A 15968-nucleotide genomic window follows, 5' to 3' on the forward strand; every position below is an offset into this window, starting at 1 on the left:
TTTAGCTCTGCATTTTACTCAACAGCATCCTCAGCATTTACTCTGTCCATGACATCACGTGTGACAAACTTCTAAAGGCATCTGTGACATACAGTTGTTAGTAAAACATTTTGAAAACAAAACATTTTATGCAAGTGTAACTCAGAGCATAAACTGGCCAGAAGAATCTTAAATGTTGGTGAAGCAGAAAGAACCCCAAGTAGAGTCAAGGTTGTGAGTTAAAAAAAAAAAATCTTATTTTCTTCTAAACTGAAAGAAATCTGGCATTTTCATTTGCAAGAGAATGAACTAGAAGCCCAAAGTGACACAGCAGTGAATGAGTTTTCAAACAACTATCAGAGCTGTAATAGGTTAATAATGCACTCTGGTCTTTACAAGGAAGAGTTAGTGATTCAGTAGCTGTGTGATGCAGGTGGTTCACTACTCCACCCAGATACCAAAGAGGATGGTGTGGCTCCTGTAGAAGAGATGATCCTTCCCAATCAAAAAAGTTTGGAGTACCTAAAAGCAGCCAGACTGCAGGAGGTTTAAGAGATCTGTTCTCTGTGAATCTCTTAATGACAGGAATGCCTTAGGAAGGGGGCAGCTTGGCTCTGCACAGACTTATTTTTTCTCTTTGAGTCAGTGGAAATGCTGCTAATGGTACAGAGGTAAGAGCCAGCATGATCATAGCAATGCATGTACCATTGTGCAACTTCATATAGCTTCTGAAGTCACAAGGATGTTACATTTGATGGCTTCTTGCTGGGGATGAGATGTAGAAGGGATGGCTTCAGGCTGCCAAGTTGTACATAATTCTACTTACTTCATGTCAAAGAATAGCAATGAATGAGTAAAATTACAGCCTCACTAAACTGTACAGAGCAGTGAAACTTGCTCTCTCTTTTGCTCTGCTGAAATCAATAAAGAGAAACAAGCTTTTCAGTTTCATAAAAACAATCTGACATTCTTACACAAGAACATACAAATTGTCTAATGCTTCCCCAACTAATCATCTTTCCTAAACAAGATGTTATATTTGTTGCCTGCCAGTTAGTCTGATCGTTAATAAATGGTTAGTTTACACAAATGGATGGCTTTACTGTCCTGGCTAGAAAATTCAGTAATAGCAATGGCAATATTGTACTTCTGTGACAATGGAAGTGATCCCATACAGACAAAACTGGCATAAGGAATAACATAAAAAACTGACCCTCCATCTGGGTGTGTCATTTCCTTGGTGTTGGAAGTTTTCCCGATCTTGTATTTTGAGAGAGAAAATATTTGTCTGATTTGCTTCAAAACATATACTAGTCTCCTCTGTCAACTGTGGGAACACATCCCATGTTTAATTGAGTTGTTGGATTTGTTTGGAGTTTCAAAAATGAGCAAAAGCTCTTTAGAGTAATAGGGACAAGTCCTTCAACTCTGTCTCTGATAGTGAGACTATTATTTTAGGTAGTGTAAGAAAATAACCTGTAGTCTTGAATCATTCCCTAACTATTTTAGACTGCTGGAGAATTCAGAGAAAAACTCCCTTGTGTAATAGCCTTTTGTGCTGTGTTTTCATTAAGTCTGAGGCAGCTCAATAAAGAAGCTACAGCATGATTTATTTTAATCAGTTATTACAGAGAAGTCAGAAAACCCCCAAACTTGACAAAATCATGCTTACATACTTTTTGCATTCCACAAAACATTTAGATACAATCTCCTTTCTTTACAACCAAAACAAATCTCCTATACTAGACTTCCTTTCCTTTTTTTCTTTCAGTGATGATGTTTCCATACCTCTTCTGTCTACACTGGCTTTCCAGTTCAGTGTCCTCTATGTCTTTTTTCCTTACACTGTCACTAAGATGCGTCAGGCTGCTCTGAGGAATCCTATCGTCCCATAAGGCTTGGTAAAAGCATTTGGCAGACTATGAACTAGAGATGGAGTAGGGAAAATGATTTAGCCATTTTTGTCTTCTGAAGACAACTTTCAGAAAAGCTTGTGCCTGTGATTATTCTTCCTGTTCGAATCTACAAGAATCTGGATTTTGACCTATGAGTTGAAGACATGCTTAAAGTTTTACCAACTTTTCATTCCATTAGGTTCATTTGACATCTCTTACCATTGAGATAAAATGCATATATTCAGGCGCACACACACAATCCTCTTTTTAAATAAGTCCTCTTTTTTAAAAGAGGGGTGCCTTGGGGCTATTGAATGATTTAGGTAGAGACACAAGGGACATAGAACGGGTCTGGCTGTGTTCCTATAACTTATGGTCTCTAGGTATTGTGATAAAACAGATGCCTGTCAAATTCCATAGGACAAATATTTCATTTGCAGCAACTGCTGTTTCATGACTTATGTGGCATTAACTGTATCTGGTCTTGGTATTGACCAAGTATGAACACAATGAAGATTTATTTTCAGTTCTTTCATTTATTTTTATGCAGTTTTGGGGGTGAGCAGAGGGAAGCATATAAAGAAAGAGGATAACATCGATTGCCATAACTGGTCAATTTTAAATAAGCATCCAGTAAAAACTCTTTGTGATGGGGCAAAAAGGTTCCCAGCTCCTCTGGCTCTTGCCTGCACCCAACATACAAAACAGTATTAGAGATATGAGGAAGCAGTGCACAGCAGCACATACAGCATTATCAGTGACAAGACAACAGTTAGTATATTGACATAGACAAGGAAATTTTCTGTGTCCTTTACATCTCCAGTGAAATGATCCTCACTCTCAAGAGTGACCAGAGTGGCCATTACTGTATGTCATGTACAAAGCTGGACAGAGCTGTAAGTGGAACAGAAGCTGCCTTCTGACTATAGCAGACCACCAAGCTTTGTCTGAAGGCACAGACCAATTTGTCTGTTGTTTTTTAAATTGCTGGGAGGTAGAGGAATGGAATCTAGAAGAGTAGAGGAGGAAAAAGTGATCTGCACTGCTCAGAAAAGTAAAACAGTGAGGACTAGTGGAGAGAATGTTAGATATTGAATGATGCTGCAAAGCTCAAGGAAGAACTAGAACAACTCTGAGTCAAGAGGGCACAAAAGACTCCAGAACTGGAATATCTGTTGTATAAGTATACCCTTTAGCTTGTCTAAGGGTATATTGTTGACATCATCCCTGGCAGGGTAATATTTTGCTCACAAAAGATCACAATTGAAGCAGAAACTGCCGAGGTCACCTCTTACTAAAAAGAAATATTTCAAACATATTCTAACAGATCTTGACTGTAAAATGTGCAAATTGGATTTCCAGTAATGAGACCCATCAGTAGGCACATTTTCTTAACATATTCTGTCAGAGGATCACTTGTAAATAGTGATTCAATTTTCCAAAAGTTACTTCAATTTGCTGAGAGAGGAAAGCTTTGTCATTTTGCCCAGTCAGTTCTAATAATTTGCTACATTCAAAATATGTGACATTATTGAAGCTCGCTGTAGTGACCAGAAGGACCACTCATCTTTTAATGATACTTTTTTTTTTTCCCCCATGACTCATGTAGACATTCACAAGGAACTTTTCAGAACAGATAAAACACCAATCTTTATTGACATGCCTGCTTCTTGTTTCTTCCACAGACACAATTCTGGACATTTGCTTGTAATCTCCATTCAGAAGATTTGCTTTAAAAGATACCTTCTAGGTACTGGGGTGTGCAGTTGGAAACTTCCATCTTCTCATACAAGAGCTCCTTTTTCTTAGTAAAGTTCCCAAGCTCTTCCCTTAAAGATGAGTCTGGATATTGATACGTCCTATCTTGGCAGGCAGTAACACGGATGATGAGTTAGATTAAGAGCAGTTGGGAAGGAAAAACAGTATTCCACAACTCTTTTATACTGCAAAGCCTTGAAAGCTTTTGGACAATAATCCTTTATCCCAAAGTGTATTCTCTGTGTGTCTTCTATTGGACCCAGGATGTTGAGTTGCACAGACTTTGGTATGCCTTGGTACAGCCATACAGACAACCAAAAGCAACTCTCGTTCCTACGCCATCTGTAGGCTTCTCTGATGTGTCCCTTGTCACCATAATCCATACTGCTGTCACCTGTCAGGTGACATGAATTCATGAATTCTAGGCTAACTACATTTTTAGAAAACACACACAGAGAGAATTGCATTACTTGTATCCCGAGACACAGTCTCTGCGCCATCATCTATGTGGGTTAGTACCACGGGAAAATATAAGGATTGAAAATAATGATATACTAAAAGGAGCAAGTTAAAAGAACTGGCAGTCCTCCATTTGTCCTGTATAGCTCCTGCTAGCCTCTACTCTTTGACACTAGAGGCAATCCATACATGCCTGTAATGTTCAAGATCTTTAGATGTACTTGCTGATGGGTGCAATACATAGCATTCACTGTACATTGAACCTGACTATTTCTACACAAACACTGATAATTACCAGTAATCCATTACCAGAATCCTTCTGCAAGTTCTTTTTTTCATTGAATGCTTTGTGTTGGAAGGGACTTTAAAGATCTCCTCATTCTAAGCCCCCAGGGACACCTTCCACTAGCCCAGGTTGCTCACAGCCCCATCCAACCTGCCCCTGAACACTTCCACGGATGGGGCAGCCACAACCTCTCTGGGCAATGGGTGCCAGGGCTTCACCACCCTCACAGGGAAGAACTTCTTCCTTACATCTCATTTAAATCTCTCCTCTTTCAGTTTGAAGATTTTCATCACTTGTCCTATCACTTCAGGCCCCTCCAAACGTCCTTCTCCAGCTTCCTTGTCAGCCGCTTTAGGGACTGAAGGCTGCTATAAGGTGTCTCCAGAGCCTTCTCTTCTCCAGGCTGAACAAGCCCATCTCTCTATCTGTCTGCATAGGAGAGGTGCTCCAGCCCTTTTATCTTTGAATCCATTCTCTGAACTCGCTCCAACAGCTCCATGCCCTTCTTAGAGTGGGGCCCCAGAGTCGAGTACAGTGCTGCAAAGGGCGTTTCATGAGCCATTAATACCATATTAAACAAAGTGAGCAGTACAGCCCAGAGGAGCTGGAATCTCTGTCCTGAAGAATCCAGTCTAGAAAGTTACTTCCAATGTCAAACCAGAGGCAGAGTGTATGAAAAGATAAATTATTCAGTAATGAATCCTACACACTTACAATGCACAAGTTGTAAAGAATCTCCATTGCTCCTGTAATTTTGTAAAGTTGTTTACCTAATATGGTAGATAAGCCATATGGTACACTGAAGAGAGTGTTAGAACAAGGCTATGAAGATTTCCAGGGTTTTATTTCTAGTTTTGTATGCAACTGTAAACTGCATTCAAGCTGCCCTAGAATGCAAGCAGTGGAAGAACACAGGCTGCTCTGCCCCTTGATCCGTTCACGTCCCTGTCACGCTCTGTCCCTCTGTCGCTGCTCGGGGCCGCACTCCTGCTTACGTGCCACGAGAAAAACACTCGCAGCCATGCTGCATCTTTGGGCTGGTTTAGCTTGTCTAGTTTTTTTACCCTTAATAAATCATTTGAGCAGCTGATGTAGATGAACTGTTCCACTGGTTTGGGAATGTGACCAGACACAGTCTAGATGGTTCTTTGGTATGTTGCTTATAGAATTTCACTACAGCTAAAACTAGCAACGTGCTCAACTGTAGCAGCAGCCGGCTGCTTGGGGCTCCCCTGCTTGAAGGGGCATTCCCACCGTGTGAGAAATGGGCAATATGACCTACAACAATGTCTGTAAAAAAGCAGCTACTTCACAGCATTGTAATTTGGCAAAAAATCGATACAAATGGAAGTTTTTAGTCCTAAATCCTAGAGGAGGAAAAAGCATTTGCATCCTCTCCCTTGAGTTTTGAATGATGATTGAGAAAAGCTGCACAGTACAAAACATCTAAGACAAGAATAAAAGATATACACAAAATTTCTCTGAGGAGCTAGGCAGGCCCTTCGAGGCATGCCATGGGGTGAAGTGCTCGGAGCTTTAGGAAAGGCTTGGTGGTGCCATTTTTACTCAGCAGCTGAATTCTACTGCAGGTGCAAGAAACCAGGACAGCCATATCCCTCACCAGACTGTGAATGGCAAAGACTTTTCATTTAAGGACATTTACTCACCCTATTATTTGAGGCCTATACATTTATAACAAAATACCCACCAGTTTTGATGTTTCCCCTTTGAGCTTTCACAAACAGCTTCTCCCTTGAAGGCACATTTGTGTATTTGGGAGCAGGGTAAGGCACCAGACGGTACCTTAAGCCCTGCTCCCATAGCCCGTGGGGCCAACTAGCCAGCTGAGCAGTTTCCTTCAGATCACAGTACTACAAGTGAAGGGATCACCACAAATATGTAATGCAGGAAGCGCTGACACCCATGTTTGGGCAACCATGTCTCTGACCTATTTAAAGCAATCCCTTCTCATAGGTAACTCCTAACTCTTGTTCTCCTAAGCCTCCACCTTCACAGTCCTCGCTCAGCCATCAAGCCCAGCAGCCCTGACCATGGCTGGAACTGCCTCAATCCCACTGCCACCCAATTCCAGCCCTTAATTCCACCCATTCCCAGTATGTAGGAGCAAAGCTTATTTTCTAATACTGAAATAAGAGGTGCTGTTTCTTAAGCTTGATACCCCTTAAAACTTACTACATGCTACGATTTGTCTTTCGGTTAATATTGTTCCAATAGTTGTCTGGGGAAACAGTGCCCAGCAAAAGACAACCTTTACTAAAAGGCAGGTTGTATTTTTACTTTAACTATATTTACTTCCTTTATGACGGTTGCTCAATAAGGTCAAAGTGCAGCTCCCTACTGTAAGGCCGGCGCCCAACAGACACAGCCACCTGCGGCCAGCGCCTGCCTGAGCCCCGTCGCGGCCCTCCAGGCACCTCTGGGGCTCCGAGCCGAAACCCGGCGCGATGGGGCCGTGGCTGCAGCAGCTCCCTGCCGAGCACCGTTTGGCAGACGCACAGCTCTCCCCCCCAAGGGTTAAGCGGCAGCGGGGGTGTAACGCACGCTGACACACGCGCGGGGATCGTCCCCAGCGCGGCGAGGCCCCCGCCTCGCAGCGCCGGGCTCGGAGCTGCGACTGGACCGTTTAAAACCGTGATCTCCCTCTCTTTTCTTTCCCCCCTCCCCTCTAGTCTTTCCCCTTTTCCCTTCCCAGCGCGGAAATCGCAGCCGCCCTCCCCGCTCGGCCGCGCTTTCCAGGGGCTCGCCTCAACCCCTCCACCGCGAGCCCGGAATGCTGAGTCAGGCTGCTCAGGCCGCGGAGACAAGGCTGCGGAGACTGCGCCTGGCACACAACGGCGGCGGCACCCGCCCCCGCGGCCCGGCTGGCGGGACCGTTCCCCGCCCCGGCCGCACTGAGGGGCTGCGGCCCCCGGCCGCTCGGGCGGGCAGCGCGCCGGGGCAAGCCCGCCTCTGGCAACGGCAGAGGGAGGCACGGGGGCCGGCGCGCTCCTCCTCACCCGCTGCCCCCGCCCGGGGCTGGGCGTGGGGCCCGGCCCCCCCGCCCCGCCGCTGCCGGTGGATCAGTTACACGCAGCTGGCACAGGTGTGGGGCGCCCTTCAGACTCGCGCCGGCCGGGGAAGACCCGGACGCAGGGAGCAGCAGGGAAACGTGCAGCCATTTTGGGCCGAGGCAGACAAAGGGCCGCGGCCGCCAAGGCCGTTCCGCCGCCCGCCCGCACGGCCGCGGCCTCGCGGGCGCCCACAGCCGTGACCCTGCGCCCCGCGCCGCCCGTTTGCCCCCGTCCCACCCCCGGCCGCCGCGGCACCGCCGAGCCGCTGCCGCCCGACTCCCAACTAAGCGCTCGCAGCCATTTGCCCTGCCTTTTATAGGCGGCCGCCGGCCAATCAGCGGCGGGCGGAATCCCTCTCCGGCCGGTGATGTGAGGCTGGGCGCGCGCGCCTGCGCCATGGCGGCGGCCGAGAGTGTGTGTGGGGTGGGGGGAGGGAGGGAGGAGTGAAAGGGGAGGGGGGGGAGGAGGGAGCAGCTCACAGGAACCCTCCAAAAAAAAGATGGCGGCGGGCTCGGATCTGCTGGATGAGGTTTTCCTGAACACGGAGGTGGATGAGAAGGTGGTGAGCGACCTGGTGGGCTCCCTGGAGTCCCAGCTGGCGGCCTCCGGCCACCACCACCAGCACCACAAGGCGCAGGAGCCCCTGAGGGCCGCTGGGGGGCTGCTGGGGAACCATGTTGTGAGCAGCAGCAGTAGCAGCAGCAGCCCTAGCCCTAGCCCTGGAGGAGTAGTAGTAGGAGGCAATGCTAATGCCCAAACAGAGAGCAGCAGCAGCAGCAAGATGGGACTGAGTGCCCCAGAGATCACAAAAGCAGGTAACATGGGCAGGGGTGGGGGGCTCTGAGGGAGAGGGGCCCTCCCCTCCCCCCACTCCCCAGCTCCGGCTGCCTCCTTCCCTCACTGCTTTCCCCCCTTTTCCCTCTCTCCTCCTTCTCGTTGTGGCAGGAGCGGGAGTGCAAAGGGTGGTATCGATCATATGGGGGAGAGCCTCCCCTCATCATGCCCCCTCGGTGTGTATCCGCGCCTCTGCTCCCTCCCCTTTATTTTCCCTCCTCGCTTCTGCTTACGAGAGGGTGTTTTAGCATGTGTGGGGGCAGCTTTCTCGCAGAATAAGCCGGCAGTGTCCCTCCGTGACTCTGCCGGTCCCCTCTTCTTTTCCTGCCCTTGTTGCTGGAGTGTAAAAAGGGCTCTCTTAATCTCGGGGGCTGAGGGAGGCAGAGCCCACCCCCCTTGGTAATGGCTGTGCCTCCTGTGCCGTCTGTGACTGCTCCCCTTCCCTTTCCAGGGGTGGAGGTTATGGGGGGGATTCCCTCTTGATAATGCCGTCTTAGCTGTCTGTGTAAATGCTCCTTCCCCTCCCCCTTCTCTGTTGCTGAAGTGCAAGGGGGTGTTATTAATCATGACACCTATTTCCTGTAGAGGAGGAAGCGAGGGGGGATTTCAAGGGGAGGAAGTCCCTCAAAATGCTTCTCCCCCATATCTGCCTGCCTGGATATTCTCTCCCCTCCTTCCTCCCTTGTTCCTGGGGCTTGGAGGGGGCATCCAACACCTCTCATTCCTCCGCTGCCCTCAAGGGGGGGTTGTCACAACACCAGGTCCCGGGAAGGGGGGGAATTCAGGCCACAACACCCCACCTTGTACAATGTCTTCTCCCACCCACCCCCCCAGTAGCTACCTGGGAATATTCCCCTTCTTCGTCTTGTGAAGATTGTAGGGGAGCAGAGAGAAGGCTGGGGCTAAGGACTCACTGCATGGGAATGGAGGGAAGCTGTTTTTCAGGGAAATTAAAAAAAAATGTCTCCCCAGAATCTGTCTGCAATTCCTCCCCTCCCCCTCCTTTTTTTCCTTTCATTCTTGTTGCTGAAGGGTAAGAAGATATTACAGACCTTCTGTTATGATTAATGAAGCCCTTCTAGGAGGATCTCCTTAACCCTTATAACATGCATTTCAGTATCTGTCTGTCACTATTCTTTTTCCCATTTCTGTCTCCTTAGGGCCAGGACCTGGACTGTGTGTGATTGTACTTGTGATAACACCAGGCCTCAACAAGGGGCATGAGGATTATTCAGGACAAGAAGCTACATCGTCTTGTCCCTTCTCAAAACCAGCTTTGCCTTTTATTTATTTATTTTGTAACTGTCTCTGACTGTGGGAACTTCAGATCCAGAAGAACAAATTCTGTGATAAAGCGGAGGGGGTCTTCTGGTAACCTGCTCCAGGCCTTACAGTGCTTCTTATCTTGCCAGGCCAATGTTCTTCTTTCCTTTTGCTTTTTCACATTTTGCTGTTGTTGAGCCTCCTGATCTAACTGACTTACTCTGTAGGAGATGAAAGGATTAGAGGGTAACGTGTGCTGGGCATAGGGAATATGTCTTATTAACATGTCTTCCATTGCCATTTTTCCCTCCATGCAGTTGCAGCCTTGTTGCTACATGTGTTATCGGGCTCTAGAGTGGGGAAGAGGTCTAAGGTGACTTTCCCTCCTCCCTTCCCTTGGTTCATATCAAATCTGTTTTCCCTATTTTGTCTTACTGTAGTGGTGAAAGCAGGGGTGTTACAATTGATATTAAATCTGCCAGTCTTTGGTGGGAAATCAGAGGCCTCAAGGTAATGTTTTCAAAGCCATCTTCAGTTTGTGCTCTGTCTTGTTTCCCTGACTCTGGGCAGGCAGCCTGGGAGATGGAGAAGACTTGGTGATGAGGGAGAACGTTGTGTCTTCGCTGGACTTCTCTCCTTACTACTTCTCTCTGTTTAACCTTGTTGTTGTTTTGCAGGAGCAGGAGTGCAAGGGGGTGTTATTAATCATAACACCAGGTCCCAGACTTCAGCTCTGGATGGAGCCACTACAACGAGCACCAGCACCACCACTGCAGCAGCAGGAGGATCTGAAGTCACTGCTGCTCCAGGGACCCTCAATCAGGGCAAATCGGTGGTTATCAGCACCATGGCAACTGCCTTGTCCACCAGGAATGGCAAGATTGGGACCACAACAGTGCAAACTTTGAATGGGAGTAATGTGGTGATGAACTCTCACCATACAGGAAGTGCTGCTTTCTCTGGGACTCCTGTGACAGCTAACCCTGCTTCTGCACCTGCTGTGGCCCCTCTCGTTAACAATGGACCTGGATCTGTGGGGAAAGGAAATACTGTTAATGCTGTTTTGCCATCAGCTTCCAACACTGTCATCCAGACTTCTTTCCTTAATACTGCTGTGTCTTCTGCATCTTCCTCCTCGCCCACAGTTATCTCTTCACAGCCACCACCAAGCATTGGAACTGGCGCATCCACAGTAACGCTTGTAAGGCCACCGATTCACACAGCAGGACCCACAGTAGCTGCAGCTGGTGCAGCCACGCAAAACGGGAGCAATACTGTGATCAATTCAACCATCAGTGTGGGGAGTTTTTCTGCTGTTGCTACAGCCACTGTGGGATCTGGAGTTTCCCTCCAGACATCGCTTGTGAACAGCCAGTCTGGTTCTACTGTGCCAGCAGCTCCTGCCACACAGGTGATCAAATCTGAGTCTCCTAAAACTATAGTCCAGGCAGTATCCCAACAGCAGACAATGGCTACTGGTGGCCAGCCCAGTACTACAGGGGGTAACATGATTATTGGGCAAACTATGCAAGCTGGGCTCTCCAATGTTGCTCCCAATCCTGGTGGGATACCTCCTGCGGCTCCGGGCACCCCCACAGGAATGGCTAAAGGCACTGCCAATACAGTGGCACAAAGTCTGCCAAGGACTCCAACAGCAACGACAAGTGGAATCAGAGCAACTTTGACTCCTACAGTTTTAGCACCTCGTTTGCCTCAACCACCTCAGAATCCAACTAACATTCAGAATTTTCAGTTACCACCAGGTAAGTAAGAGGATTGAAGGGTTTTGTTTCCTTAAGTACATTTCTTGCAGAGAGGAAGGGATCCAAGTAAGGTTTCTTTCTGTTTAGTTGCGAATTGTGGAAAAAGCATTACACTTAACAATGAGAATCATCTGGTTTTCAGTAGTAACATAGTAGCATTCTTAGCATGCTTAGTGTACTACTTCGGGTGACCAAAAAGTCTTTTCAGCAGTAATAATTAGAAGATAATTTTGCCTGGTATTTTTGTTACAATGTGAATGTAAATGAAGCTTCAAACTACCAAAGCATGACAATGGAATATTATCAAATGAAGTGTTACTGTTTTATTTTCATGTAAGGCATGTTGACTCTTAAGGTGGTTTTGTCAGTAGTTCGTCTAACCATCGTGTGCTGTTCGGTTCCCTCTCTGTCCCTGCATGCCCCCAGTACCACAGAGCGCTCGGGAATAGAGAAGCAGCAGATACAACACAAGAAAACTACCTTCTTTTGCTTTAAATGTCTTCAAAGTGTGACTTTAGAACTCACAGATTTGAAGCTTATGATTGTCTTTTTAGTCACTGGAGTTCTGATACAAAAGGCAGTCTTCTTATGTCCTTACCTCACCCTGTTGTGTCTAGGGTTGCAGCTTTTGTAGTAGCTAGTCTCGTGCTTAGTGCTGAGCATCTCTGGACAAGGAATCTAGTCCTGAGCTCAGTGGGTGAGTAAAAAGCAGGATGAGGAGCATTTCATTTCTGAGAAGTGTTCTGTTCCTCCTAAATTTTGCAGTTCAAGGTTATATGTTTGTTGTTATTTTGAATCAAGCCTGTACTTGTATCCAGTTTCATTTTAAACTGATAATAGTTGTTGGAACATACAAGTTTCCGTCTTTTTAATGATGTATAGTAATAGCTATATTCTTCCTGGTCATTATTTTCAGGGCTGTATACAAAAAGAAACTAGTTAAGTTTTTCTGCTAGTGACAAATGAAATCAGTGGAGGTTGTATGTCATCTATTTCAGTTGGTCATAGTATAAATATATCTGTTGAAGCTCCTAACCAATCTTAAAGCAATGTACCTGTTTTGTAAGGTAGATCAGAAACAATACTCTCTTGCTACACACTGCCTTTTTTGCGTGAGACACTGTCTATGGGATTGTAGTTTGATGTAGTCTGTCAAACATTCTGTGTATCAAAGTTAACAGGCATGACTGTTCCCTCTTCTTTGGTCTAGATTATTCCCTATATGAGTAATTTGATTAACCCATGTTACTTATTTTAAAAAATGGCAGGAAAAACTCAAACCTTGAAATCCCAGTGCTTGATTTGAAGCCTGGAAATTGATAGGCTGGAAAAGCCTTATTTATTTATATATTGCTACAGTGTATCAAAGGATTTTTCAGCTTTACAGTCTATTGCCGTGTATACCTACATTTTCATTAATACTGCATTATAAAACTGATTATGGGAAAAATACCACTGTTGAGCCCAGTGGGACCTTTTTTCCAGGTAGCTGATATTTTCAAACTGCCATAGCATACTGAAATGTGCTACTCCTGGAAGCAACATTGCCAGTCCTTAAGCATAATTGGACCATAAATTACTCCTTTGGAGGTCTCGATAGATCAAAGTAAAACAGCATAGGTCCTAAACACTTGAAGTTTTTTATTAAGCATTTTATTTTTCTTGTCTGTCCTACACTTTAAAAATATTTATAACTTCAAAAGAATGGCATGACTCTTAAAATAAGCAAGTATACATGACTGAATACATGGAAATTGGAAATTGGGTTCTTGCTTGATGACAGACTTAATATTGGAAAGGGTTTATTTTTGTGGAACAGACTTTTTTATAAATTGCTTTGGTTTACATCTATATACTTTGTGAAAGCAGCCAACTTTGAAAATGTTTTGCATAGAACATTTCTTACAGAACACTTAAGAACTGATGGATGTTGAGCTCTTGCAAACATCTCACAGGTGCAAGGGCTAAGCACCCTGAAAGTCCAGCCACACGCAACTGCTTCAGTGTTTAGTAGAGTGCCTGTACATTCATAGTGAAAGGAGAGTAGAAGACTGTGCTTTTGAAATTGTATTTTGAAATACAGCATCATAGGCCAGATTTTTAAAGGCAGATGGGTAGTTTGAAGCTGAAACTGCAGCGCTTGTATGCTGTGTATCTACTGCATGCATCAAATTTGCATTCACAAGTTTGTTTTTAAAAGTTAGTACTATGTGCTAATAAGAGTTTGTAAGACTTAGCGCACAACAGAGCTTGAGATCATGTACTGCACATTTTGGTTTTTACACCAAGATTTACAAACACTTAGAAAATTCATATGGAAGGTTTGACCAATAAGTAAATGTGTTTTGTTGTTATTTTCTTACCTTGAATTACTAGCTCTCCAATACATAGTTAGAGTTTCATGTGTGTGGAAAGCTGAATATAAAATGTCAGTAAGTGTTATTAACCTGGGACTTGAAAATTAGAAACCTTGGAAGGTTTCAAATGTTGTCTTAAAAAGAGCATGTGGAGAATAAGTTTGATCAATGCTCTTTAATATGTGTGACTTTTAGAATAATGCTTTGTATTGCATCAAGACAATCGTGCAGCAAACTTTGACCAAATTAGAAATGTGTGAAATGGGCTGTAGTTGTTGTGACATTACTGGATTCTGGTATATTGTTTCTCAAACAAACTGGACTATTCAAAGTATCTGTGCATTAATAGTGGCTTTCCATTACTGACATCCGTGAGGAAGTATTGCACTTAGACTTTTCTTCAGGAGCCTGTGTTTGGGACTTTGTGGTCTAATTGGACAGATCCGGTTAATGAAGGTTCAAAAATAAAACCTTATTTATAGCTTCTTAGCAGAGATGTGAAAATATTGTCTGATGGCTTTCCAGGGGGAGAGAACACAATTTTCTCTATATAATGCTGCTTTAAAGATGCAACATCTTTCGAAATTGTGACCGAATGTAGTTTATTTCTGAATACTTCAAGCAGTAATGTGAAATGTGTTGTATCCAATGATGTGTTAACAGGTAGGAAAATTGGTGAGTTTATGTTCTGCTGTTAGAGTTGCTCAGAAAAGTCTGCAGAAAGGTATAACGAAGTTTATGCTCTAAGATTAATCTTTTGCAGTATAAGAGTTTGTAAAAGTGCTCAGGGGTCATCACTGACATGTGATAGAATCATCTTGTAAAGTGACAAAATGCGTGTACTTCAAAATCACTTTTCAAAATATTGTCTTCTCCAGCAATGCTTTGATACAGTTTCAAAACCAATCTCTGTGAGCTTATGCTTGCTTATGCTTACTTTATCATCAGCTGGAGGGTTCAAAGATTTGATTTCTGTTCTTGCAAGTGCTTTATGTTGTTACTCTTTTCTGCTTTATCTTTATATACAAGTGTATCAGAATAAGCTTTTAAGGTGCCTGCTTAAAAAAAGGAGCAGATTGGAGAGTGCTGTAGGTATAGAGTGGGAACAATATAGAACAGGTACATCTGGACAGCCTTCTCTACTAGCTTAGGTAAAACCGTAATCCAGAAGCCTCTACTTCCCCCATCCACTTTTCTCTCTTGCCTTTGGAGTGAATGTTAGTACTTAGGAAAGTTTGGTACATTGATCCTGAAGGCAAACTTTTTTTGCCATGAATAAACAAGGTTCTGTGACTCTCAGTTGTATTTGGTGATAGTAGATAGAACAGGTAGCATTTATAGTTTATGTATTTTTTTTACTTCTGTGATCATGATCAGTATTCTCATTATCAATAATGCAGTTGTACAGCTGTAGTAGAACTGCTATCAAAGATTTATTTGGCTTCATATTTTATAATAAAACTTATTACTTGCACAAAATCAGTTGGATCTTCTACTAGCTGATGATAAGGAGACAGACTTCTTCATTGCTTTCATTCTGGGGACTGTCTCATGTTCCATTTCTGTGGCAGCTGCAGATGTGGGCCTTTTCCTGACTGTGGAACTGAAGAGGCTCCCTTAATAATGGCATATTCCAGAGTTCTGAACAGTACTAATGAAAATCACCTCTACAATTGTTCTAAATTGTTAGTGCTTTCTGGAAGCAAAGGGTACCTGAAAGAAGATTGATGCTATACATCTGCAGCATGTTCAAAGTTTTCTCCATGGTCTTAGAGGCTGGCAACTGGGCATTAAAAGGAAGCTGAACTTTTGTAGAAAGTGATGCTTTTTACCTTGTGTTAGCTATGCAAAAAGAATTCTAACTTAGCCCTTCATTATAGTGGCGTTAGGATGGGAAAAGTGCCTGAACACATACTTAAAAAGAGTTCAGGTCCTTTTCACTTAGGCAGTCATACTTTTTGCAGCTGGAGTTACTGAGAAATAACTCTGCAGGAGTAGTTCTGTTTCCTTCAGTTAGGAGTTGGGGTGCTAGGCAGTGAGGCAAAAGAGAGCCAAGAGAAAAAGGAGAAAGGTGACAGGCTGAGAAGAATCAGAAACTCTTTTGTGAAACAACTTGTGTTACTTTGTGTCATTCTTTGGGTTACTTTGTACTTGAAAGGTATACCCTAGAAGTGCCTAAAGTAACTAGGTCTATAAATAGAGGAGGGAATCTGCAGATACCCATAATATAAGAAATATAGAAAGGTGCAGAAGAAATACTATGAAGTAGTGGAATGTAGTTATTTCTATTTCCCGCTGAATAG

General features: G+C 44.5%; 1 protein-coding gene across 1 annotated transcript in view; it reads left to right on the plus strand.

The window, feature by feature from the left end:
- The first annotated feature begins 7943 nt into the window (after nt 1-7943).
- TAF4 (TATA-box binding protein associated factor 4) overlaps nt 7944-15968 on the plus strand; it is a 39560-nt gene continuing 31535 nt past the window's right edge. The window contains exons 1-2 of the mRNA XM_062009254.1: nt 7944-8263; nt 10223-11308. Of these exons, the coding sequence (XP_061865238.1) occupies nt 7948-8263; nt 10223-11308 (1402 nt within the window). The 5' untranslated portion in view covers nt 7944-7947. The remainder of the gene's footprint in view (nt 8264-10222; nt 11309-15968) is intronic.

The sequence above is a fragment of the Colius striatus genome, chromosome 16, assembly GCF_028858725.1.
Source record: "Colius striatus isolate bColStr4 chromosome 16, bColStr4.1.hap1, whole genome shotgun sequence".
Classification (NCBI taxonomy): domain Eukaryota; kingdom Metazoa; phylum Chordata; class Aves; order Coliiformes; family Coliidae; genus Colius; species Colius striatus.